The sequence below is a fragment of the Aegilops tauschii genome, chromosome 2 (assembly GCF_002575655.3).
Source record: "Aegilops tauschii subsp. strangulata cultivar AL8/78 chromosome 2, Aet v6.0, whole genome shotgun sequence".
NCBI classification, from domain to species: domain Eukaryota; kingdom Viridiplantae; phylum Streptophyta; class Magnoliopsida; order Poales; family Poaceae; genus Aegilops; species Aegilops tauschii.
The window spans coordinates 104,266,951-104,293,644 of NC_053036.3; the positions used below are offsets into that span (position 1 = coordinate 104,266,951).

General features: G+C 42.5%; 2 protein-coding genes across 2 annotated transcripts; one reads left to right on the top strand and one right to left on the bottom strand.

Annotated features, from left to right (window-relative positions):
• Positions 1 to 5,423: 5,423 nt before the first annotated feature.
• Positions 5,424 to 12,210, top strand: LOC109762149 (serine/threonine-protein kinase haspin homolog). The gene is made up of 15 exons (XM_020320972.4): positions 5,424 to 5,558; positions 5,648 to 5,780; positions 5,871 to 5,957; positions 7,715 to 7,814; positions 7,894 to 8,447; positions 8,604 to 8,727; positions 8,802 to 8,917; positions 9,366 to 9,477; positions 9,593 to 9,685; positions 9,769 to 9,830; positions 9,950 to 10,092; positions 10,837 to 10,907; positions 10,986 to 11,038; positions 11,277 to 11,343; positions 11,447 to 12,210. The coding sequence occupies exons 1-15, from the start codon at positions 5,537 to 5,539 to the stop codon at positions 11,597 to 11,599; spliced, it is 1,890 nt and encodes a 629-aa protein (XP_020176561.1). The 5' UTR covers positions 5,424 to 5,536; the 3' UTR covers positions 11,600 to 12,210.
• Positions 12,211 to 13,044: 834 nt separating this feature from the next.
• LOC109762150 (novel plant SNARE 13) lies at positions 13,045 to 16,409 on the bottom strand. The gene is made up of 10 exons (XM_020320973.4): positions 16,134 to 16,409; positions 15,819 to 15,911; positions 15,554 to 15,647; positions 15,436 to 15,473; positions 15,164 to 15,252; positions 14,912 to 14,991; positions 14,752 to 14,808; positions 14,210 to 14,302; positions 14,052 to 14,126; positions 13,045 to 13,436 (listed from the first exon to the last, which is right to left on the bottom strand). Exons 1-10 carry the CDS (start codon positions 16,211 to 16,213, stop codon positions 13,326 to 13,328), a joined length of 810 nt encoding a protein of 269 aa, XP_020176562.1. The 5' UTR covers positions 16,214 to 16,409; the 3' UTR covers positions 13,045 to 13,325.
• Positions 16,410 to 26,694: the final 10,285 nt, after the last annotated feature.

Below are 26,694 nucleotides of genomic sequence, written 5' to 3' on the forward strand. Positions count from 1 at the left end.
GAGAAGTTTGAAAGAACTTTAATATCTGTAGGCTTTGTTGTAAACGAAGCTGATAAATGTGTGTAATATCACCATGGTGGGGGCGAGGGAGTTATCCTTTGCTTGTATGTTGATGACATATTGATTTTCGAAACAAATCTGAATGTTATTAAGGAAGTCAAGGATTTCCTATCTCGTTGTTTTGAGATGAAGGATTTAGGATTAGCGAATGTTATTCTAAACATCAAGCTATTGAGAGATGATGATGGTGGAATTACATTGCTTCAATCTCACTATGTGGAAAAGATCTTGAGTCGCTTTGGCTATAGTGACTGCAAAGCTCTTTCCAACACCATATGATGCTAGCGTGCTGCTTCGAAAGAACCGAAGAATTGCTAGATATCAATTGAAATATTCTCAGATTATTGGCTCACTTGTGTATTTAGCTACAAGACCTGACATCTCTTTTGCTGTTAGCAAACTGAGCCGATTTGTTTCAAAACCGGGAGATGATCATTGGAAAGCTCCAGAGAGAGTTATGCGTTATTTGAAAGGCACTGCGAATTATAGAATTCACTACACTAGGTACCCAAAGGTGCTTGAAGGGTATAGTGACTCAAACTGGTTCTCAGATGTTGATGAGATAAAGGCCACAAGCGGATATGTATTCACTCATGGAGGTGTTGCTGTTTCTTGGAGGTCTTGCAAGCAGACCATCTTAACGAGGTCAACAATGGAAACAGAACTCACAGCACTAGATACAACTACGGTCGAAGCAGATTGGCTTCGTTGGCTCTTGAATGACTTATCGGTTGTTGAGAAACCTGTGTCGGGTATCCTTATGAACCGAGACAATCAAACTGTGATCACGAAAGTGAGCATCTCAAAGGATAACATGAAGTCATCAAGACATGTTCAGAGAAGGTTAAAGTCTGTCAGGAAAATGAGAAATTCCGGAGTTATTGCATTGGATTATATCCAAACGTCTAAAAATCTGGAGAACATCTTTTGAAGAACACACCTATATGAGTCTGATTGTTAAACGTCGCAATCTATGAGAGTAGGGTGCTCTCTAGTAAACTCATGAAAGGCCTCGGAGTATGACGTAAGCTCCACTCGCGAGGAAGTCCCACGGTAGCTGATGGCTCGTGTCCGCGTCAGTTTTTCTCCGAAGAGGAAGGGATGATGCAACACAGCTACGGTAGGTATTTCCCTCAGTGATGAAACCAAGGTTATCAAACCAGTAGGAGAACCAAGCAACACTATGTAAACGGTGCCTGCACACAAAGAACAAATACTTGCAACCCGACGCGTAAGAGGGGTTGTCAATCCCTCCCGAGTAAAAGATAGATAGATTTGTATGATTTTGGATAAATAGATCTCTCAATAAAACAAAATAAATTAAATAAAGAAAAAGTGCAGCAAGGTATTTTTGGGTTTTTAGAATTATAGATCTAAAAACAAAAGCAAATAAAAATAGATCTTGAATCAAATATGATAAAGAATAGACCGGGGGGGCGTAGATTTCACTAGTGGCTTCTCTCGAGAAAATAGCACACTGTGGGTAAACAAATTACTGTTGGGAAATTGATAGAACTTCAAATAATTATGATGATATCCAGGAAATGATCATTATATAGGCATCACTTCCAAGATTAGTAGACCGACTCCTGCATGCATCTACTATTATTACTCCACACATCGACCGCTATCTAGCATGCATCTAGTGTATTAAGTTCATGGAGAAACGGAGTAATGCAATAAAAACAATGACATGATGTAGACAAGATCTATTCATGTAGGAATAGACCCCATCTTGTTATCCTTAATGGAAACGATCAATACGTGTCTTGCTGCCCCTTCTGTCACTTGGAAAGAACACCGCACGACCGAACCCATCACAAAGCACCTCTTCCCATGGCAAGAAAATCGATCTAGTCGGCCTAACTAAACCAAAGATTCGAAGAAGAAACACGAGGATATAAGTAATCATGCATATAAAATATCAAAACTCAAATAACTTTCATGGATAAAAATAGATCTGATCATAAACTCAAAGTTCATTGGATCCCAACAAACACAACGCAAACAGAGTTATATCAAATAGATCTCCAAGAGACCACTGTATTGAGAATCAAAAAGAGAGAAGAAGCCATCTAGCTACTGCCTACGGACCGTAGGTCTACAATGAACTACTCACGCATCATCGGAGAGGCACCAATGAGGATGATGAACCCCTCGGTGATGGTGTCTAGATTGGATCTAGTGGTTCTGGAACTTGCGGCGGCTGAATTGTGTTTCGTCGACTCACCTAGGGTTTCTGGAATATTTGGGTATTTATAGAGCAAAGAGGCGGTGCGGGAGGCCGCCGAGGTGGGCACAACCCACCAGGGCGTGCCTGGGGGGCCAGGCGCGCCAAGGTGGGTTGTGCCCCCCTCAGGGCACCCCTCTGGTACTTCTTTGGCCCATCCTGTGTCTTCTGGCCCAGAAAAATTCTCCAAAAAGTTTTGCTGCATTTGGACTCCGTTTGTTACTGCTTTTCTGCGAAGTAAAAAAACAAGCAAAAACAACAACTGGCACTAGGCACTATGTCAATAGGTTAGTCCCAAAAAATGATATGAAGTTGCTATAAAATGATTGTAAAACATCGCAGAATGATAATATAACAACATGGAACAATAAAAAATTATAGATACATTGGAGACGTATCAGTAGCCCAGTATCAGTCAAGGCTTTGTGTGAAGCTAGATTTGCAGAAAACATGCAGTTCAAGGCCTAGTCCACTGTTCAAGTTGCTTACTAGCTACTGTAGCATAGAGTTTTAAGTGGAAGTTCAACTTAACAGTCTCCACTATAGTGCCAGTATATAAAACAGTGTTTTGGAACCAAAAACAATTTGTGTGTGCCTCTGGGATCTGGTGGGGGATTGCTGGAATTTAGTCTAGTTTTGGGCCAGCACAATAGTATTTTCAGAAATTAGGCCAACTTAGCCCATTCGTGCAAGGCAAGAGGTGGGACTAAAATTTAGTCCCATATTGCTAGTTTGGTAGGAGTTGGACCTCCTTATAAGGGAGGTTGTTTCCCATACATGTATGAGCATGAGAACAAGAGAGAAATACACGTGCGCTCCTCCTCCGCCGCCCGCCTCACCACGCCTCATCACGACGCGCTGCGCTGCGGGTTGCGGGAATGAGCCGAGCCGTTGTCTAAATTTTTGCCACGCACGATTGGTATACGAAAGGTCACGCGGGAGCTGAAAAGTGTTGCTGTAGTGGAGATTGATTATGAACACTGCACCCTTCGGCTGTTGGCTATTCGTTTCATCTCCCTCTTTTTCTTCGCCTCACGTCGCTGCTTGTTCGCTTCCTTCTCTTGTGCCTATAAAAGAGAGGTCACTCCTCTCCAGAGAGAGACACACCAAAACATCATCTTCCTCTCGCCAGCGAGTTCCTGAGCACTGAGCTACTGCTACGATCTTCCCCATCCTGGCTTGCAGCGTGCACTGCAGGTCGGGACAGTAGGCCTCCGAAACCCTACCTCTTTGAGTTCTATATGGGAGAAGGGTGATAAGGTTTTTGGGGAGCGCTCCGCGCGACTACTAACATGTTCCTCACGGATGCCCCGGACACCGACGACCACTTCTCCAACGACGACTTCTTCTCCGAAGTTGACAACCTCTTCGACGACATGGCCGACGAGGACATCGACCCCAAGACCAGTGTTTCTACCGCTGCTCCGTACGTCTTCATGTTCTTTCTATTTAAGATCCTGCCATAATTTCTTGTTCTAGCTTCTGTTCTACTTCACTTGTGTAGATGCTATTTGCCTTCACTCCGCTAGATTACATCATTTGTTTCATCTCTACTATAATAGTCATGTTTTATTTACTATTTCTATTAATAAAATTATAGGGTAAATTGCTCATATTTCCAACAGGGAGATAGAGATACGAGGAGAAATTGAAGGGAGACCAGAGGCCAAATCTCAACTACCCACGTCAAAATGGGGGGGCGTTAAAATAGGAGGGAGAAAGATTAGAGGAGAAATTCTTTTTGGGCCCACCTTAAAATCAGGGGGGAGAAAGATTAGGATCGAGCGTTGGAACGCCTGATCGTGAAAGAGTGTTTTGGAACAGGGGCGATGCTAATCCGCGCGCGGCCGTGCCAATGAGCGATTTGCGACAACGGCATTAGGCTAGATAAGGCAGACACATCCAGCCATGCATTCCTTATAACCACGAGGGATATAGAGATAAGAGGAGAAACTGAAGGGAGATCAAAGGACAAATCTCAACTGCCCACATCAAAATTGGGGGGAGGGGCACGTTAAAATAGGAGGGACAAAGATTAGAGGAGAAATTCTTTTGGGCCCACCTTAAAATCAGGTGGGAGAGAAGATTAGGATCAAGCGTTGGAACGCCCGCTCGTGAAAAGGTGTTTTGGAACTGGGGCGATGCAAATCCGTGCGCGGCCGCGCCAGCGTGCGATTTCTGACAACGCCGTTAGGCTAGATAAGGCAGGCACATCCAGCCATGCATTCCTTACAACCAGGAGGGGGAGGGGGTAGAGATAAGAGAAGAAATTGAAGGGAAATCAGAGGACAAATCTCAACTGCCCATATCAAGATGGGGGGCACGTTAAAATAGGAGGGAGAAAGATTAGAGGAGAAATTCTTTTGGGCCAACCTTAAAATCAAAGGGGAGAGAAAAGATTAGGATCGAGCGTTGGAACGCCTGCTCGTGAAAGAGTGTTTTGGAACAGGGGCGATGCTATTCCGCGTGCGGCCGCGCCAATGAGCGATTTGCGACAACGTCATTAGGCTAGATAAGGCAGGCACATCCAGCCATGCATTCCTTATAACCAGGAGGGATATAGAGATAAGAGGAGAAATTGAAGGGAGATCAGAGGACAAATCTCAACGGCCCACGTCAAAATAGGGGGGAGGGACACGTTAAAATAGGAGGGAGAAAGATTAGAGGAGAAATTCTTTTGGGCCCATCTTAAAATCAGGGGAGAGAGAAAGATTAGGATCAAGCGTTGGAACGCCTGCTCGTGAATTTTGGAACATGGGTGATGCTAATACGCGCGCGGCCGTGCCAGCGAGCGATTTGCGACAACGTCATTAGGCTAGATAAGGCAGGCACATCCAACCATGCATTCCTTATAACCAGGAGGGAGATAAAGATAAGAGGAGAAATTGAAATGAGATCAGAAGACAAATCTCAACTGCCCACGTCAAAATAGGAAGGGAGGGAAGGGGGCATGTTAAAATAGAAGGGAGAAAGTTAGAGAAGAAATTCTTTTGGGTCCACCTTAAAATTAGAGTGGAGAGAAAGATTAGGGTGAAGCGTTGGAACGCCTGCTCGTGAAAGAGTGTTTTGGACAGAAGCAGTAGCCAGCACGCACGTGTTCGGTCCCGAGGCACCGCAACGGCCGGAGAAGTCCAAACTCAAAATTCAAACTCGCTCGCTCCAGGCTCCACCCTGAAACGCTCGTCTTCCGCTCTGCGTTCCAAACCCCGCATTCCCCTCGCTCTCACTCCTCTCTGACGAGGCCCCATGGCCGTGGCGGCACGGGAAGGTACGAACCGCGAGCCCTGGCCGCGCCCAACCCTCTACGCCTCCCTCACTAACCCGGCCGCTCTCTCTCTCTCTCTCTCTCTCCCGCAGGCGCGCGCGGCGGCGGCGGCGACGCGTGGGCGGAGATCCTGGCCAGCGGCGGCGGCGGCGGTGGGCCTCGCATTGGCGCGGTGTACGAGCGCCGCCGGGCGCAGGAGGCGTCGAGGCAGAGGAGCGCGGACGCGTAAGTGCCGGGGCCGCCGGCGGCGGGCGCGGGGGATTTGGTCGGTCCTAGGGTTTTGCTGATCCCGCCGTGCTTTTTTGATGCGCTCAGGAGAGGCGGCTTCGCGGCGGCTGTCGAGAACCGGCCGAGCTTCGCGCCGGTCAAGCGGACCAGCTGGAACCGGTCGCTCTCCATCAGGTGCGCCTCAGTCATCTCGTTGCATTTTGTGGGTGTGCTTCAATGTTTGGCTGTTGGCCTGTGCTGGAAGCGTTGATCTTCCGTGATCCAGTGCTGCCTCCGGCCATTATCCACCTGTAGTCGTGCGTCGCTACATACCAAGTTAAAATTTTATTACTGCCCCCTTTCAACATTTTTTACAGTATAAGTTTTTCTTTCATTTTTGCTGAATATTATAATGATTGTGGTCTTGTCTTATTCATTTCGTTTTCCCTCGTGAACACTTATGCACGGCCAATCACATGAGCTGTTCTCTCTCATTATTCCTCGATGAAAAGAGTATTTAGTTCGTCCTTGCTTGTGTTTTATCTTTGTGTCTTGTCAGTACTAGTACCACAAGGAAGTAAATGAGTTCAATTCAGTACTCTACCCTGTCTGTACTGCCAACTTTTGTATTTTTCCACGTAGGCAACGAAACAACCTCCGAACCTTAGGTGAGGAGGCTAGCTTATAAGGGAAGCCTTATGTGTGAGGCTTAGCTTCTCAGGGAAGCCTTCTGGCCTTCTGAAAGGCTTGTTCGTCCCAGGAGTGGAGTCGGTTTTGTCAGTGGATAGTTCAGTAGTGAAGCTAGAGAAAGCAATCCCTTCGTATGAGTTAGCATGTGATTAAGGTTTTCATTCTCGTTTTTCCCTTTAGCAATCCCCTTCCATCTCTTTCTGATGTGGTTCTGTGGTGTTCGAATCCAAAAGTTTGATGTGTTTCAAGCTGCAATGTTAGCGAATCAATGCATCTTATGTAGTACTCCCTCTGGAAACAAATAGTAGACGTTTTAGAGACTTTACTGTCATTGATATCTCAAGTGCCTTTTCTCAACCTGAAGCTGGCAACTGTTAATTGCTTTGCTTCGCGGGATCCCCCTTATATCACTAGTTTTACACTTGTCTTAAGGAGACTTCCACCTTATTTACAGTGGCTTTAGTCTAAAAGGGGAAAAATGCCTTTTTTAACCTCTTTTGTTCCATGAATTCTGTTGTTATGTATGTTCTTCGAAATTACCTTGATTTTCTGACGTTTTGATATTTAAGCTGCGGAGCAAGTCTTAGGTACTTGGGATGTCATCACTACTGTTTAACTGACGGAGAAAATTACTTAAGTGGCAAAAGTAAGCTAGTTTTATGGGCCTTTTTGAAACAAGATAACTTTTAGCGACCTAGGCAGCATAAACTATGAAGATTCAAACTTTTGGTGCAATCATTTTGTTTTGTTGCAGAAAATTATGCTTTTGAACTGAAAGTATGTTGTGTGTTCTTTTGAAATAAATTTCGTAAGTACTCCCTCCGTCCCAAAATATAAGAGCATTTTTGACACTACACTACACTAGTGTCAAAAACGCTCTTATATTATGGGACGGAGGGAGTTTTTTTGAAGGAACTTGCAGGAGGAACTACATGTTCTGTTGATAGAGAAGAATTAGGACCCTAATTTGCATCTTGAACCTGGGTCTGATTGTGCATTCACTCCCCCACTCAACTGAGTTAGGCTTACTTCCTGTTAGCATTTTGCTGCATCAACCAAATTGGAGTGTAGTAAGCTAAACCTGGCATTCTCTCAGCCTGTAACATGTCATTCACAATAGAATACATGAGGGTGGAGAGTGTTTGTTTCCATGTGCATTGTCTCCTTTGTTTGCTTCGTGAGGATTTTCCCCATTTTAATTACTGAAATTTAGTGCTATAGATCTCTTTTTACCTCTGACATTGTTTGGTGAAACTTGATAGAGGGCGGGAAAGTATATTTTTTGCACCCGGGACAAATCTTCAGCCTCAACAGAAACTCTGCAGAGCACTCAAACGACCACCAAAACCGTGTAACAGAGTGGTGCGGCTAACATTTTTCAGGCGTACTTACTGATAATGTTAAAGTTGTTTGCCTTCTAAGCTTGCTTCTCTTTTATCAGAAAAAACCTCTTGGAGGGCCACCCGACTTGAGTAAAGAAAAGGCTTATTTTGAAGAAGTCGATGCTTTTGAGCTGATGGAAGAGAGCCCTTCGCCCAAGAACTTTGGCACATGGGCAGGAGGGATGGAGCAGAGTCTCATTGTGCATGATCTGCCTGCAATATTGGAGAGGTGGAAAATCTTCAAGCTTGCAAGATGTGCAGCATCCAATCAATTGTTTGATATCATGGAGACCCCACTTATCCCATCAGTCATCAGTAACTGCAGTACAGAAAACTATCCTGAAAAAGGTTATAGGACACCTGAAAAAGACAGAGGGTCAGGGATGCACCCAACAAGAAGGACAATCCTTTCAGGATACACTAATGAGAGTACAAAGAACATTGCAGGCGAAACCAGCATTGTCACGTCCTTTAGTGAGCTTAACATTGAGGAACCCCCCCGCACCAGCATTCCCTCATCAAGTGGTGAAGCTCTGACTGCCTTTGCACAACTTCTCATGGTTTGCAGGCAATCTGCACCAGCTACTTTAGCAGATGTTTTTTCTGCTTACTGGTAGGTATTTCAACCTTCCACATAAATTTGTCGTTACTCTGTTTTTTGGGCAACTGAAAAAAGATCAGTTTGTCATAACATGTTAAAATGAGTTAACTTTTTTTACCTGCACTGTTGCTTTTATTTATCAATTGACAAAGATATTTGTGAAAGCAGCAAGTTAGACAGCATAGTGAAGCTTGGTGAAGGAACTTATGGCGAGGCCTACAGGGCTGGAAGCACTGTCTGTAAAGTGGTACCCTTCGATGGGGATTCATTGGTCAATGGAGAGACCCAGAAGGTTTATTTTCATTCATTTGTGTTGTTCTCAACTCTGAAATGTTGTGCTACTCATTAGATGGTTCTGTTTTGTAGAAATCGGAAGAAGTACTTGAGGAAGCTTTGCTTTGTCTAACACTAAATAATTTGAGAACGGACCAGGGAGATAAAGGAAAAGACCATTCATGCGATGGCTTCATTGAAACTAAAGAGTATGTCTCTTTCCGTGGAAAAAAATGCGCACATATTTACTGCACACGTTTCTTTTACCAGAATTACTACACATATAGGGTGGTATGTTTGAGCCCAAGCTTGCCCTACTACTTAGTTGGCTACCCAAAATGCGGTGAAGCTTTTGCTTGCCCATAAGTTGGCCAACCTTGGAAAGAAAAATGAACTAGGGTAGACAAAGAAGTATTGGCAGAACAAAGAATTGGTGTGGCGGGTTTTGGCCACCATCCAAACATACCATAGCACTCGTCTGAAGAATTTGTATGTTATATCCCTTTAAAATGTTACAACTCGGTGTTTTCTAGAACCACAAAAAATTGATGAAGCCTATGTGATACAACATGTAAGATGTTTGATTCTGTCTGTGCAGGATCATGCATAACAGTTAGTATGAAATCATAAATGGTCCTCACTTTTGCGTATTTGCAGCTTTTGGGTTTGTAAGGGACCATATGACCCTTCACTGATTAGTGCTTGGGAAGATTGGGATTCCAAACATGAATCTGAGAATGATCATCCAAAGGACTTTTCAAACGATCAGGTAAGAATTTAGATCAAATAGACCACTTATCATTTACTCGTGTTGGCGCATCAGTGAGGACTGAGAACCATGCTTCCTTAATTACCTACCCTCACACATGTAACTTTTGTTTCAGCATTATATTATCTTTGTACAAGCAGATGGTGGAAGAGACCTTGAAAAATTCGCTTTACTCGACTATAATGAGGCTCGCAGTCTACTGCTTCAAGTATGCACTTGGCCTTTCCTAAACTACATTCTTACTTGAACTACAAAGTTGCTAGCATAACTAAATTAACATCCTTGATGCAGGTTACTGCCTCCTTAGCTGTAGCTGAGAGTGCCTGCGAATTTGAACATCGAGATTTGCATTGGTTTGTCCTTTCAATGCTGCTTCTCATTCATGTCTAGCCTAGGATTCCACTTTATTCTTTCTCGTTGATATGCAGTGTTAGCTATTAATGGTCACTTACCACCATAAGGTGCATGGCAGGGGTAATATTCTTTTGGCTCGTGATGAAATGTCAAACAAGGATCATACAATGAGCATCACTCTTCAAGGGAAGAGGATTCGTGCTAGAACTTTTGGTTTGACCATCTCCATAATTGACTTCACTCTTTCTCGGATCAATACAGGTGCTTACATTGACTTTTTGGTCAGAATACATTGTGCTTATTTTCTTCGTGCAATTTTTGACTGCTCTGCAATCTACCTTTTGATATGGATTAGGATTCCTAGAACTACACTGTGCTTATTCTCTTTGTGCAATTTTTGATTGCTCTGTGATTTACATTATGATATGGATTAAGTTTCCTAGAACTATGCAAAAAAGTGAAATCGGTTAAGTTTTTCTAATACATTTGCGAGCTGTGAGAATCATACTACTATCTCGGCCATAGGAAAGCCAAATTGTACAATAGTAAAATGAAATTTACAAATACTTGCTGGACCCAGTATCCCTTGTTCCCCTAATGGGTCTTACAAATACAACGTTTGACTGCATAATGCAGTTGAAATTCATGAACGAAGTGGGCATCACCAGGATAACATGTTTAGAACCAGTCACCAGGATAACGTTGGCTTCATAAAAAGTTTAAAGTTGTACTCCCTCCGTCCGAAAAAACTTGTCCCTCAAATGGATGTATCTAGCACTTTAGTGCTAGATACATCCATTTGAGGGACAAAGTTTGGGACAAGTTTGTGCTAGATACATCCATTTGAGGGACAAGTTTGGGACAAACTTTTTCGGACGGAGGGAGTATATCAAATGCAATAGCCTTCCCCTAAAGCAATGTGATGATAGAACATTGAAGACGTATGGCTCCCCGTATGTTTCTGATACCTTGATAATCTTTTACCTTTGTAATGTCAATCTGTAGGGAATGCCATTCTCTTTCTTGACCTGTCTGAGGACCCTGACTTATTTAAAGGACCAAAAGGAGACAAGCAGGTTTTCAGATGATTAATATTCAGATTACCATGATAAACCCTTTTGAGCTATTGTAATGCATGGTTCTCATATATGCAGGCAGAAACTTATCGCAAGATGAAACAAATTACCAAGGAATGCTGGGAAGGCAGGTAAATTTGCATATCACAGCAGACTTTTCTTCGCCAAAATTCTTCCTTGTTTGTAATGGAACATAAATGACCATCTTGGTTCTTCAGTTGCAAAAATATTGTGCATAAATGCATAATTAACTATCAAATGGAACAAAAAAATGCTCAGGATAGGAATTACAAATTAATTAGCTATTTCTTCTGAACTGCAAAATTTGCTGACATGACATGTGCTGATCATGTACCTGTGTTATTGCAGCTTCCCAAAGACAAATGTCGTCTGGCTAATTTACCTTGTGGATATTGTGCTACAGAAGAAATACGAGGTGAGTCGCTACTTTTCTGACCACTCAGGAATTCACATCGGTTTTGTTAAATCCCGGGAGGTCAAATTTGCCAGATTCTCTAACTCTGTGAACACTTTGATAGGCGTGCAACTCCACAGACGAGAGAGAGCTCCGGTCGTTCAAGAAACGGCTTTCCTCGTGCGGTTCTGCTAGAGATTGCCTTGCTGATCCCATTTTCAGGGATCTGCTGTTGGAAGAGGAGAATGTGCGACCCTCAGCAATGCCTCCCCTGTAGCGAAAGTGCCTTTCTGCTCCCGAGCTCATTTGAGCTTGGTGAACAGTAAAATCGAAAAAAAATCAAAAAAATTTCAAAAATTCCAAATTTTTTTTTGAGAGAAACATTGACAAAAGTTCTAAGTGCCTGCAAAAAATCATCATGAAATCACATTCCTGTAAGGCGTGGCAAAAAAAAACAAATTCAGTGCTTCAAAATGCTTTTGAAAGTAGCTTTTTCAGAGTATTGTTTTTGTTTTTTTTGCCATGCCTTCTAGGAATGTGATTTCATGATGAATTTTTGCAAGCACTTAGAACTTTGGTCAATGTTTCTCCCAAAAAAAATTGGATTTTTTATTTTTTTTTATTTAGTTTTGATTTTACTGTTCACCCGAGCTCATTTGAGCTCGGGTGCAGAAACTCCGCGTCCCCCCTGTAGTTGCATCCCCCCGTCGACTAACCATTTTGTTGGCTTGGGGTTTAGGGTTTAGGAATGTGGTGGGCACTAGAGATCAAACACACATGTTTGTTCATCCCCACATGGCATGCAAGAGAGCTTGCTGTCCAACTATGTAATATGGCTGCTATATGCAGCTGCAACCATTCAGCAACAAAATGAATGTACTTCAGGGAGCAAGCATGTCAGAACCTGACCCACAAAACGTCGAGTTTCTTCAGTTAGCTGTATCAGTTCTGAAAACGGTTTGTGGAATCGGATGGCCATCAGCGCTCGGGTTAAACCTCGCTCGACGGCTTGAGATTGCTCAAGACACAAGAACTATAGTGGGGCGTTTTGGAGCTCGGCCTCCATGGAGGCCGAAATGTTTGAAAAATTCAAAATTCAAACATTCTAGTTTCAAAAAAGTCGTACAAGTATGCAAGGATGTGATGTGTATGTGTGTAAAATTTCAGGATGAAATACCTTGAAATGCGATTTGGGGGATGAACAATCATGTGCCGAAAGGCCTCGGTTTTTTTTTTTGCATAGCCCTCATTTCAATGTATTTCATCCTGAAAATTTACACACATGTGTTTTACGCCTCCATGTATATCTGTATGTTTTTTCAGTTTTTTTGATATGTAAAAATATGAATTTTGAACTTTTTAAAAACCGACCTACATGGAGCTCGGCCACCAAAAGCAATTTTCGTTACTCTCACCTTAAGTTAAAGTTGGACCTATATAACAGCCAGGTTGTGGTTGAATAAGTATCGAGAATTATTCCCCAATACCTAGACCTAGAACATATATACATTACAAATACTTTAATACAAATCTGGCACCTTGATTCAGCCAGCTTATCCCCGATTTCTTCTTCGATTTACACCTATACTTGTCAGATCTTGCCACCAGAACTGGGATCTGACAAAGCATTTCAGCAGCAAAATGAATTACTGAAACATGCTCACAAGACCAGGATAATGGATGGACAACATTCACATGCTCATAATGAATAGACTCGGCTGGTTTTAGGAAGGTATACGAGCAAACATTTATCGCATAACTCTCACTGGTCACCACTGACGCATGTACACAACCAAGAAAGCCAGGCAATTTAAAGACCACACAACCGAAGTGCTACTAACAATCCGAAGCTAACAGCAACCAATGTGGAAAGAATGAACCAATCAAAGAAAATTACATACGGGGATAATGTACAAGCAAGCACCAATTGAACAGTTGACATCGTGTGTTTTTGGCTTCAGAGCGAGAGACCTGCACGGCATGAGACTTCCATTCGTGAATGCTCAGAGCATTCTGAAAGGATCTACGGATAGTAGCTTCCGGTTCTGCGCAGGAGGTGCAGGAGGCGCCAGTCCCGGGATGTCTGGGATACTCTTGTTATGCGGGTTGACGATCTGGGAGAAGACAAGGTCAGATTATCATTTGCAAGTAGGAAAACAAGTGTTGTAAAATCAAAATCAATCAAATTTTGTTTTGCCAATTTGGGACAAAGCAAGTATGCATGCGATGGCACGTGTCATGGGACTCTTTATCTCCAATCATATTCTTATCAAGAATTTAGATAGGTGCAGGAGTCATTTGTATCTCCACCAAACTACCAAAGGGGATTTTGCTTTGCCTCCTTTATTTCCCAAAATTGATGCAAAGTCATTTTGTTCTAACTTTACTGACTAAGTTGTCCCCACTTTTTCATTGCACATTTTCTCTGCATCCTCTTATCACGAAATTAGCTAAGTGCAGCAGCTGACTCCACCACTGAATGTGCACAAAATTTCATTATCCCCCCTTTTTCATCCGACATTTTATCTCCAATGTATACTCTTGTCAGGAAACGAGCTAATTGCAGCAGCTAACTCAACTGACAGTACACGTATTTCCATTCTCTAGAGGAACTTGACTTTTAGTTGAACATGTAAGCATGGAGGGCTTGTTCCTTAACCAGCCACAGCCTCTAAAACAACTAATCCTACTCATACCCAATACAAATACTAACACAGTGCATATCATACCTTGACAACAATGATCGCAATCACACCACAAACTATCAAAAACAGAAACCCCATGATGCATTTGTCAGTTGCAACCTGCGACAACAGATATTGCAAGTCTCAGCCATTGTCTCTTCACATATACCAAACAAAGACATGTAAGGACAGGGAGAGAGAACCTGACGACCAATCTCTTTCACCATTTGACTGGCCTTCTTCAATGAGAAGTGAACGGAATCTAGCTCATTGCCAATTCTCTTCATTTGGTCAGTCTGAAAAATGATAGATAACTTATGAGAACTAGGGTATGGCACCATTGGTAGGTAAAGCTCATAAAAGCTGAACTTCAAACCACAACTTATAATAGAGCGATAAACAAGATTCTTTAAGTAAGGTTTACACATCCTACTTGGGTTTTACAAAGCTATCCTGAAAACAGTCTCCAGTTTAAACAGATCCACTGGTTCTGGTTTTGCGGTTTTCTCTGGAAAATACAGATTGATCGATACACCTTACAGTTCCTTGAGTATAAAGGAACTGGAGGGATGTTGCCTTTGGTTTACAGAGGTGTTGTGAATATACTTGAAATGGAGAAATGGAATAGGAACCACAGTTGAACTATCCCTTAGGCATTAAAAGGGCGCTATATAGTTTCCGAACTACCATTCGGAACATACTTGAAATCAAGAAACATCCAATTTCATTGTTCCAGAAAACTTACTTGCTGTGTTAGAGTTGTAGCAGTTTGAGCTCCAACTTCAACAGTTTGTGCAACAACCTACAACAACAAATTTCTGTAAATTTCCTTTCATTCCGACTCTTCTGTAAAAGTAACTTATGAAAGAGTGAACAACAAAAGAAAGTGAAAGTTTGCAGTGCACCATTTTCGAACGCTCAATAGCTTGGTCTGTTTGGTCCATTTGTTTCATTCCAGAATCAATAAGTTGTTGATTTGACATTTCTGCAAAAAATAACGAGGTACTTGGATGAGAATGTTAACATTTCATGAGAAGATTAATAATAACACAAAATTATACTCCCTACGTCCCATAATATAAGAGCGGTTTTGACACCACTGTAGTGTCAAAAACGCTCTTATATTATGGGACAGAGGGACTATTACTTAATTTTACCTGATGCCATTTGAACATTATCTTCAGCTACCTGGTCATTACCAGCATCGAATAGTTCAATCCTCTTGTTACCAAGGCTACTTTGGTACCTGCAACACCATGACGACCGAAGAGCACATCTATTAGCACCACGAGATTTACAATGGGACGGAAGACATTGCAGTTTCAGGAGGTGTATATATGAAATTTAAGAATATGTGGTTTATCAGTGATTTTTTGCGAAATTACATCCTTCAAATCTATAGACAGCATAAAAAAAAATGTGTACTCACGTCTTCCTCATGGTGACATACGAATTCAACTCCTTGATCTGCCATAACACACAAAGGTACAAATTATACATGTGTGGAACATGACACAACAAAGACAGGAATGAAGGAAACCACGAACCATAAATTGCTTCTTGTCATTTAGCTGTTTGTTGACCTCAGAAGTATTCCTTTTCTCCTCATCTTTGAGTACACGATCAAATTCCTTGATTAAGCTGCAAGAAGTCGCGGGCATATTTACTAGAATTAAGACATGGTATGAGAATTCGGAGTGGTACATTCTCCAGGTAAAGAGACCGCAAAATTTCATCATGCCACACGCAGAAGATCTGAAATTGCATGCTCAAGTAGGAACAGCAATAGCCGTCTTCAACACCAAGACCTACCGCTTGCACTCCCTCATCTTCCCAGTGAGTTCTTCCAGCTGCTTGGACTGCCTGTTGGAGTCCTTCATCTTGTCAATCTTCTGGAACCCATTGCTGCAGCAAACAACCACCGCCCATCAGAAATTCAGAATCAACCAACCCAGCACGGGAAGCAACCAGCCATAGTCTGAGCACGGGCATGCGAAATCTGATGCCAGTAAACCTTCTTTTTTACTTTTGCAGAACAGACACGAACGAAATTGGTACTCCTAAAAAGTTTCAAGAAACAGCAGCATTGCGGCGAGCAAAAAAAAAAGGTAGGGAGATCTGGCTCACTGTAGGGCGCGGAAGATGTCCTGGATCTCGCCGTCGACCTGTTCGAGCTCGGGGCTCATGGGCACGTCGCTCGCCGCCATGGCGGCTGCTGGATCTCCGGCCCCGCCTAGCGGGATCCGCCCGGTTGCGGGAGGGGGCAGCTCTTCCGGTGGGGGCGAGGAGGGCGGCGGTTGGGGCGAGGGGGAGGGGTTGGTGCGGACTGCGGAGCCGTTGGATTTGGGGGCTGGAGTCGTGTGATCCTAGCTGTGAGCTGCCCAGCTGTGTGCTGGCACGCAGGGATTAGGCGGAGAAAGCAGATGATTCTTGCCTTGTTGGAGTTCAGGTGCGTCATTTTGGTGACACGAGAGCATCTGGAACCACGTGACATATGTGGTATGTAATTCAAACTAATCCAAAAGAAATGAGAGCATCTGAAACCGGACTGGGTAAATTTGGCCCCTCTAAAATCATGTCCAAAAGAAAATGCAAATTTGGAGATGTAAAACAGTTCCATCTTCAAAAAATGCATTTTACATCTTTAAAAAAAGAGGCAACTCCAAAAGATTATGTGTGATGTAAAAGTGCAACTCCAATAGATTATGCAAATGGAGATGATTGGGGCGGCGGAGCGGCGGCAGCCATAACGCGGTGCTCGAATCGGGGCGGCAGCTGCGGGGCAAAAGTTATGCGGCGGAGCGGTGGTGGGTGTGTGGGTTGGGCGGTGGCTTGGCAGTGACGGATGAGCGGCGGCAATGGCGGAAACAGCAGCGGGGACGAACCTGGCGGCGGCAGTGGAGCGGCGGAAAATACAACCGATTCGCAGCGTGCGGGTGGAGCGGCGGTGCGGTGGTGGATGGGCGGGTGCTTGGTGGACGGGTACTGGCGGCGGCGATGGCGGAAACGGTGTCAGTGGGGCGGGAAAAAATACGGTCGATTCGCAGCGTGCGGGTGGAGTAGCGGTGCGGTGGTGGCAGGGATGGGCAGCGATAGGCAGCTGGGTCACGACAGGGTCGGGGATGGACCGACGGGCGGCGGCGACGACTTTTCCAGGCACAAATCGCCAGCGTCGGAGGCGGGCAGTAGTCGGCCTGGCAGACTCAAATTTGCGGGTCGGCGGCGGCTATGGCGACGGGGATAGGCGGCGGGGTCGGGGATGGGCCGACGGGCGATGGCGGCACGTTTTAGGGTGAAAATCACCAACGAGCAGGTGGGCGGCAGTCGGGCGAACGGAAATGAAATGAAGGCGGTTGGCGCGTGGCCGCCGTTTTTATATCTTCTATAGATGGTGATGCAAATTTACATCGTGAGGTGTTGTATTTTACATCCCAAGAGACGAAGATGTAATTTTTTTTGCATCCACATCACCTGTTGGAGAGGGGGTTTTGGGCCTGGAGATGTAAAAGTTAGTTATTTTTGGATCTACATCATCTATTGGAGATGCTCTAAGAGCAACTCCAACTCCAACGTGATGTCCACGCGTGTTCGTTTAGATCGAAACAGACACAAAAGCCGGCCCAACACGTCGACGCAAATGAACCAGCGTTCGTTTTTGTCCGCGTGCGACTCATTTCAGGCCCAATTTTGGGTCGCATTTGCGTCGCCGCGGACAAGCCGCGGATGCGCGCAACGCTCGCCCTTGTCTTCGTCCTGGCTCGCCAGTCGGTGGCACATTGGCTATTTTCCCCTTTCTGCCATCGTCCGCCACCACACCCAGCTGCCCCTCCTCGCTGCCGCCGCCCAGTTCCCCAGGCTGGCCGCCCGCACTCAGATACCTCCCCCAGCAGCACGCCACCTCTCGACTGCCCCATACTCTGGGGTTGGGTGACTGTTTTCACCACCGTCGCAACACTCCAACGTCCACACAAGTCCCTCGTCTCTGCCGTTGAATCACAATAGAGAGAGCGGCCATTGCGTAGTCTGGTTGAGCATAGGTAGGCTCACATTTGCAACCAATAGATGTATTGTCTACTTTTTCTTTCGAATGTATTTGTGACAATTTAAATTTTATTTGGCTTATAAACTATGTGATGTTATTTGGTTGTGAAACTACAAGATATTTACCCCCAAAAAAGAAACTATGAGATATTTGAATTTGCTAGAATTATGTGAATTTGGGCATTTTTATATGTACGCAAAAGAGCAAAAATAGGCCGCATACCAACCACGCCGGACAAAAATCCGTCTACGCACTGCCAACCCAAACGCGGAAGGGGGCGGACACGCTGACCCAAATGAACAAAAAGCGAACAAACCGCGCGTCCGTTTGGGTCAGCACGTTGGAGTTGCACTAATATCCGCGGACACACCCGGTTAGTGTCCGAGTGTGTCCGTTTTGACTCCCTATTTGTCCGTCCATGCAGCCATATTTCTCATTTTCCCCTACACCTCCGGTCACATGCATGTGATTGATAAAGAAGGAGAGAGAAAGAAAAGAAAGAAAATTATGCTTTATGGTGGACCAAATCCTATGTGGCGGACGCACGACCACTGGCCGGACTCGCCCGTGCACTCCTCCTACTCATCTCATATATGAGGGCAATATGAGGGGTGCCCGACATCTCGAGCATTTAAGGAGGCTTTGAGGTGTCCGGTTGGGTCAACTTATTTCTCTTCTCTTTTGTCCGGTGATACGTCTCCATCGTATCTACTTTTCCAAACACTTTTACTCTTGTTTTGGACTCTAATTTGCATGATTTGAATGGAACTAACCCGGACTGACGTTGTTTTTAGCAGAATTGCCATGGTGTTGTTTTTGTGCATAAATCAAAGTTCTCGGATTGACCTGAATATTTATGGAGAATATTTTTGGAATATGTAAAAAATACTGGCGAAAAAAGATACCAGAGGGAGCCACCCCGGAGCCACAAGCTCGGGAGGCACGCCCACCCCCTAGGGCGCGCCTGGTGACATTGTGGGCCCCCTGGACCTCCGGCAACCATAAATCCAACTTCATATATACCTATTCGCCAAGAAAAAACTCAGGGAGAAGGATTCATCGCATTTTACAATACGGAGCCGCCGCCACCTCCTGTTGTTCATCGGGAGGGCTGATCTGGAGTCCGTTCGGGGCTCCAGAGGGCGGAACCCGTCGCCATCGTCATCATCAACCTTCCTCCATCACCAATTTCATGATGCTCACCGTCGGGAGTGAGTAATTCCTTCATAGGCTTGTTGGACGGTGATGGGTTGGATGAGATTTATCATGTAATTGAGTTAGTTTTGTTAGGGCTTGATCCCTAGTATCCACTATGTTCTGAGATTGATGTTGTTATGACTTTGCTATGCTTAATGCCCGAGTGCCATGATTTCAGTCTGAACCTATTATCTTTTCATGAATATATTTGTGTTCTTGATCCTATCTTGCAAGTTATATGCACCTATTACGAGTTATGATCTACATACCTCAAGGTGACAATAATTGGGATTCTTTCCGGTGATTACTGTAGTTTGAGGAGTTCATGTATTCACTAAGTGCTAATGCTTTGTTCCGGTTCTCTATTGAAAGGAGGCCTTAATATCCCTTAGTCTCCTTATGGACCTCGCTGCCACGGGAGGGTAGGACAAAAGATGTCATGCAGGTTCTTTTCCATAAGCACGTATGACTATATACGGAATACATGCCTACATTACATTGATAAATTGGAGCTAGTTCTGTGTCGATCTAGGTTATTGATACGTCCATTTTGCATCATGTTTTCCTACTGTTATTTATAATGTTTTTATGTATAATAATGCTTTATGGAGTAATTCTAATGCCTTTTCTATCATAATATGCAAGGTTTACACAAAGAGGGAGAATGCCGACAGCTGGAATTCTGGACCTGAAAAAGCTACGTCAGAGTTACCTATTCTGCACATCCCCAAATGAGCTGAAAATGTACGGAGAATTGTTTTGGAATATATGATGAATATTGGAGCAAATAACTACAAGAGGTGGGACCACCAGGTGGGCACAACCCACCTGGGCGCGCCAGGTAGGCCAGGTGCGCCCTGGTGGGTTGTGCCCTCCTCGGCCCACCTCCGGTGCCCCTCTTCTGGTATATAAGTCATTTTGACCCAGAAAAAATAAGGAGAGGACTTTTGGGACGGAGCGCCGCCATCTCGAAGCGGAACTTGGGCAGGAGCACTTTTGCCCTCCGGCAGACTTCCCTCCCGGAGGGGGAAATCATCGTCATCATCATCACCAACAACTCTCCCATCTTGGGGAGGGCAATATCCATCAACATCTTCAATAACACCATCTCCTCTCAAACCCTAGTTCATCTCTTGTGTTCAATCTTTGTACCGGAACCTCAGATTGGTGCTTGTGGGTGACTAGTAGTGTTGATTACATCTTGTACTTATGGTTTATTTGGTGGAAGATTATATGTTCAGATCCATTATGCTATTTAATACCCCTATGATCTTGAGCATGATTATCATTTGTGAGTAGTTACTTTTGTTCTTGAGGTCATGGGAGAAATCTTGTTGCAAGTAATCATGTGATCTTGATATGTGTTTGATATTTTGATGATATGTATGTTGTGATTCCCTTAGTGGTGTCATGTGAACGTCGACTACATGACATTTCACCATATTTAGGCCTAAGGGAATGCATTGTGGAGTATTTATTAGATGATGGGTTGCTAGAGTGACAGAAGCTTAAACCCTAGTTTATGCGCTACTTCGTAAGGGACCGAATTGGATCCAAAAGTTTAATGCTATGGTTAGATTATATCTTAATACTTTTCTCGTAGTTGCGGATGCTTGCGAGGGGGTTAATCATAAGTAGGAGGGTTGTTCAAGTAAGAACAACACCTAAGCACCGGTCCACCCACATATAAACTTATCAAAGGGGCGACAAACCAAACCAACATGATGAAAGTGACTAGATGAAATTCCCGTGTACCCTCAAGAACGCTTTGCTTATCATAAGAGACCGTTTTGGCCTGTCCTTGGCCACAAAAGGATTGGGCTACCTTGCTGCACTTTATTTACCATTAATGTTACTTGCTCGTTACAAATTATCTTGCTATCAAACTACCTGTTACCAACAATTTCAGTGCTTGCAGAAAATACCTTACTGAAAACCACTTGTCATTTCCTTATACTCCTCGTTGGGTTACACACTCTTACTTATCGAAAGGACTATGATTGTCCCCCTATACTTGTGGGTCATCAAGGCTCTTTTCTGGCGCCGTTGCCGGGGAGTGAAGCGCTCTTGGTAAGTGGAAATCGGTAAGGAAAAACTATTACTACATGCTGAAATTTATTGTTACTTGTTACTATGGAGAACCATCCTTTGAGGGGTTTGTTCGGGGTATCTTCACCTCGATCGGAACCACAATTAGTTGCCCCTCAACCTACTGCACCTACTAAAAATATTGGTTATGAAATTCCTTCGGGTATGATAGAACAACTGCTAGCTAATCCTTATGCAGGAGATAGAACTGAACATCCTGATATGCACTTGATATATGTGGATGAAATTTGTGTATTATTTAAGCTTGTAGGTTTATCCGGAGATGAAGCTAAGAAGAAGGTTTTCCCTTTATCTTTGAAGGAAAAAGCATTAACATGGTATAGGCTAAACGATGATATTGAATCTTGGAATTGGAATCGATTGAAATTGGAATTTCACCAAAAAATGTATCTTATGCATCTAGTTCATCGTGATCGGAATTACATATATAATTTTTGGCCTCGTGAAGGAGAAAGTATTGCTCTAGCTTGGGGGAGGCTTAAGTCAATGTTATATTCATGCCCCAATCATGAGCTCTCGAGAGAAATTATCATTCGGTATTTTATGCTCAGATTTCTCATGATGATCAATCCATGCTCGATACTTCTTGTACTGGTTCTTTTATGAAGAAGACTATTGAATTTAGGTGGGATCTTTTAGAAAGAATTAAATGCAACTTTGAAGATTGGGAACTCGACGAAGGTAAAGAGTCAGGTATTAAGCTTGAGTTTGATTGTGTTAAATCTTTTATGAATACCAATGCATTTCACAAGTTTAGCACTAAATATGGACTTGACTTTGAGATAGTAGCCTCCTTTTGTGAATCTTTTGCTACTCATGTTGACCTCCCTAAGGAGAAGTGGTAAATATCATCCCCCTATTGAAGAAGAAATTAAAGAACCAGTTGTAGTTAAAGATGAAACTATTATTTACAATGTTGACCCAGTTGTGCCTACTGCTTATATTGAAAAACCACCTTTCCCTGTTAGGATAAAGGAACATGCTAGGGTTTCAATTGTGGTTTGCAAAAGTAATATTAGAGCACCTAAACCTGTTGAACAAATCAAAGTAGAATTTAGTGTTGCTATGGTTAAAGATCTCCTGGTTGAAAATATTGATGGGCACGTTATTTACTTCTGTGATGAAGCTGCTAGAATTGCTAAACCCGATGAAAAAGATAAACATAGACCTGTTGTTGGCATGCCTGTTGTCTCAGTCAAAATAGGAGATCACTGTTATCATGGTTTATGTGATGTAGGTGCTAGCGTGAGTGCTATTCCTTTTACCTTATACCAAGAAATTATGAATGACATAACACCCGCTGAAATAGAAGACATAGATGTTACTATTAAAATTTCTAATAGAGACACCATCACCCCACTTGGGATTGTTAGAGATGTTGAAGTCTTGTATGGGAAAATAAAATATCCTACTGATTTTCTAGTTGGTTCCCCACAAGATGACTTTTGTTCAATTATCTTTGGTAGACCTTTCTTAAACACTGTCAATGCTACTATAGATTGTCATAAACAAACTGTCAGTGTTAGCTTTGGTGATGAGTCTCATGAATTTAATTTCTCCAAGTTTAATAGACAACCTCCTAGAAAAGAATTACCTAATAAGGATGAAATAATTGGTCTTGCTTCTATTGCCGTGCCTCCTACTGATCCACTAGAACAATATTTGCTAGACCATGAAAATGATATGCATATGCATGAAAGAATTGAAATAGATAAACCTTTCTTTGAACAGCGACCTCTGCTTAAACACAATTTTCCTATTGAAATTCTAGGAGGTCCTCCTCCACCTAAAGGTGATACTGTGTTTGAGTTAAAACAATTGACTGACACATTGAAATATGCTTATCTTGATGAGAAAAAGATATATCATGTTATTATTAGTGCTAACCTTTCAGAACATGGAGAAGAAAGATTATTGAAAATTTTGAAGAAGCACCGAGCTGCTATTGGATATACTCTTGATGATCTTAAGGGCATTAGTCCCACTCTCTGTCAGCACAAGGTTAATATGGAACCTGATGCTAAACCTGTTGTTGATCATCAACTACGTTTGAATCCTAAGATGAAAGAAGTGGTAAGAACTGAAATACTAAAACTTCTGGAAGCAGGTATAATCTATTCCATAGCTGATAGTAGATGGGTAATTCATGTTCATTGTGTCCCTAAGAAGGGAGGTATTACTGTTGTCCCTAGTGATAAAAATGAACTTATTCCACGGAGAATTGTTACTGGCTATAGAATATAATTGATTTCAGAGAATTAAATAAAGCAACTAGAAAAGATCATTACCCTTTGCCTTTTATTGATCAAATGCCAGAAAGACTATCTAAGCACACACATTTTTGTTTTCTTGATGGATATTCTGGTTTTTCTCAGATACCTGTTTCACAACCTGATCAAGAGAAAACCACCTTTACTTGTCCTTTTGGAACTTATGCTTATAGACGTATGCCTTTTGGTTTATGCAATGCACCTGCTACCTTTCCAAGATGTATGACTATTATATTCTCTGATTTTTGTGAAAAGATTGTTGAGGTTTTCATGGTTGACTTTTCCATATACGGAACTTCTTTTGATGATTGCTTAAGCAACCTTGATCGAGTTTTGCATAGATGTGAGCAAACTAATCTTGTCTTGAATTAGGAGAAGTGCCATTTTATGGTCAATGAAGGTATTGTCTTGGGACATAAAATTTCTGAACGAGGTATTGAGGTGGATAAAGCAAAAGTTGATGCAATTGAGAAAATGCCGTGTCCTAGAGATATTAGCGGTATTCGTAGTTTTCTCGGTCATGCTGGTTCCTATAGGAGGTTTATTAAAGACTTCTCTAAATTCTAGGCCTCTTACAAATATTTTACAAAAGGAATGTTCCATTTGTTTTTTATGATGATTGTGTAGAAGCCTTTGAAACACTTAGAAAGCCTTAACTACTGCACCTATTGTTGAACTACCTGACCGGAAGTTGCCTTTTGAAATCATGTGTGATTCTAGTGATTATGCTGTTGGTGCTGTTTTAGGACAAAGAGTTGATAAAAAATTATATGTTATTCATTATGCTAGTAGAACTCTAGACAGTGCCCAAAGAAATTATGCTACTACTGAAAAGGAATTTTTAGCAGTTGTGTTTGCTTGTGATAAATAGATCTTATATTGTTGATTCCAAAGTAATTGTTCACACTGATCATGCTGCTATAAAATATCTTATGGAAAAGAAAAATGCTAAACCTAGACTCATTAGGTGGGTTCTCTTGATATAAGAATTTGATTTACATATTACTGATAGAAAAGGAGCTGAGAACCCCATAGCTGACAACTTGTCTAGGTTAGAAAATATTCTTGATGACCCACTACCTATTGATGATAGTTTTCCTGATGAGCAATTAGCTGCAATAAATGCTTCTCATAACACTCCTTGGTATGCTGACTATGCTAATTATATTGTTGCTAAATACGTACCACCTAGTTTCACATACCAACAAAAGGAAAATTCTTCTATGATTTAAGACATTACTTTTGGGACGACCCACATCTTTATAAAGAAGGAGTAGATGGTATTATTAGGCGTTGTGTACCTAAGCATGAATAGGAACAAATCCTACAAAAATGTCATTCCGAAGCTTATGGAGGACATCATGTGGGAGATAGAACTGCTCACAAGGTATTGCAATCTGGTTTTTATTGGCCTACTCTCTTCAAAGATGCCCATAAGTTTGTTTTATCTTCTGATGAATGCCAAAGAGTTGGTAATATCGGCAAGAGTCAAGAAATGCCTATGAATTATTCACTTGCTATTGAACCATCCGATGTTTGGGGTTTTGATTATATGGGACCTTTTCCTTCCTCTAATAGGTATACACATATTTTGGTTGCTGTTGATTACGTTACTAAGTGGGTAGAAGCTATTCCAACTAGTAGTGCTGATCATAACACTTCCATTAAAATGCTTAAAGAAGTTATTTTCCCAAGGTTTGGAGTCCCTAGATATTTAATGACTGATGGTGGTTCACACTTTATTCATGGTGCTTTCTATAAAATGCTTGCTAAATATGATGTTAACGATTGAATTGCATCACCCTATCATCCCCAATCTAGTAGTCAAGTTGAACTTAGCAATAGAGAAATAAAATTAATATTACAAAAAACTGTTAATAGGTCCCGAAAGAATTGGTATAATAAATTGGATGATGCACTTTGGGCCTACCGGACAGCTTATAAAAATCCTATGGGTATGTCTCCTTATAAAATGGTCTATGGAAAAGCTTGTCATTTGCCTCTTGAGTTAGAACATAAATCATATTGGGCAATTAAAGAACTTGACTATGATTTCAAGCTTGCCGGTGAAAAGAGGTTATAGCTCACTAGATGAATGGAGAACCCAAGCTTATGAAAATATCAAACTATTTAAAGAAAAAGTTAAAATATGGCATGACAAAAGAATCCAAAAGCGGGAGTTCAAAGTTGGAGAATATGTTCTTTTGTACAATTCTCTTTTCAGATTCTTTGCAGGAAAACTTCTCTCCATATGGGAAGGACCATATATTATCGAAGAGGTTTATCGTTCCGGAGCCATCAAAATAAATAATTCCAAAGATAATAACCCGAAGGTGGTCAATGGGCAAATAATTAAACACTATATCTCAGGTATGCCCATTAATGTTGAAAGCAATATTATTCAAACCATGACACCAGAGGAACACATAAAGGAAACCTTTCGGAACACTTCAGAATCGTAAAAAAAGAGGAGGTACGTGATAGGTAAGAAAACAGACTCTGAAAAATCCGCAAAAACATTTTTTGTCAGTTTTGGAATATTACAAAAATTAGGAAAATAAGAAACAACTGGGAAGGCAACCCTGGTGGGCACAAGACACCAGGGCGCGCCTGGCCAGGCGCGCCCAGGTGGGTTGTTCCCACCTCGGTTACCTTCCGGACTCCGTTTTCTCCCGTTTGCTTGTCCCCCAAGATAAAAGAAATATTTATATATCCCCCGAACGTATTGACCACCATATCGCAGAGAAATCTCATGTTCTTCTTTCTTGTTATTTTTCTGGCAGATCTGGAAAATATGTCATCTCAAGACTCAGAGGGTGAAAGCTATGTTGCTGATTATATTGCGACCCCAAAGTTTACGGAGATGTGGAACATTATGGCTGGACCATGGAGGAAAAGGAAGACTACAATCCGAAAGGGAAAGAAGAGACAAGCTCAGATGAAGATGAAGTCCCATTACCCCAACCTAGGGACATGCACGTGGACTTCAAGAAGTCCAGTCTCCCCAATAAAGCAAACAAATCTAAGATCCAGTTTATCCCTTTTCGTCTCTTGCAGGAAAACAAGAAGG

Coding starts and splice junctions, on each gene's coding strand:
- LOC109762149 (XM_020320972.4), top strand. CDS start 5,537: ATGGCCGTGGCGGCACGGGAAG. Junction 5,559..5,647: donor GGCCGTGGCGGCACGGGAAG/GTACGAACCGCG, acceptor TCTCTCCCGCAG/GCGCGCGCGGCGGCGGCGGC. Junction 7,815..7,893: donor CAAAACCGTGTAACAGAGTG/GTGCGGCTAACA, acceptor CTCTTTTATCAG/AAAAAACCTCTTGGAGGGCC.
- LOC109762150 (XM_020320973.4), bottom strand. CDS start 16,213: ATGGCGGCGAGCGACGTGCCCATGAGCCCCGAGCTCGAACAGGTCGAC. Junction 15,648..15,818: donor AAGATGAGGGAGTGCAAGCG/GTAGGTCTTGGT, acceptor GACTTCTTGCAG/CTTAATCAAGGAATTTGATC. Junction 14,303..14,751: donor CTACAACTCTAACACAGCAA/GTAAGTTTTCTG, acceptor ATCATTTTTCAG/ACTGACCAAATGAAGAGAAT.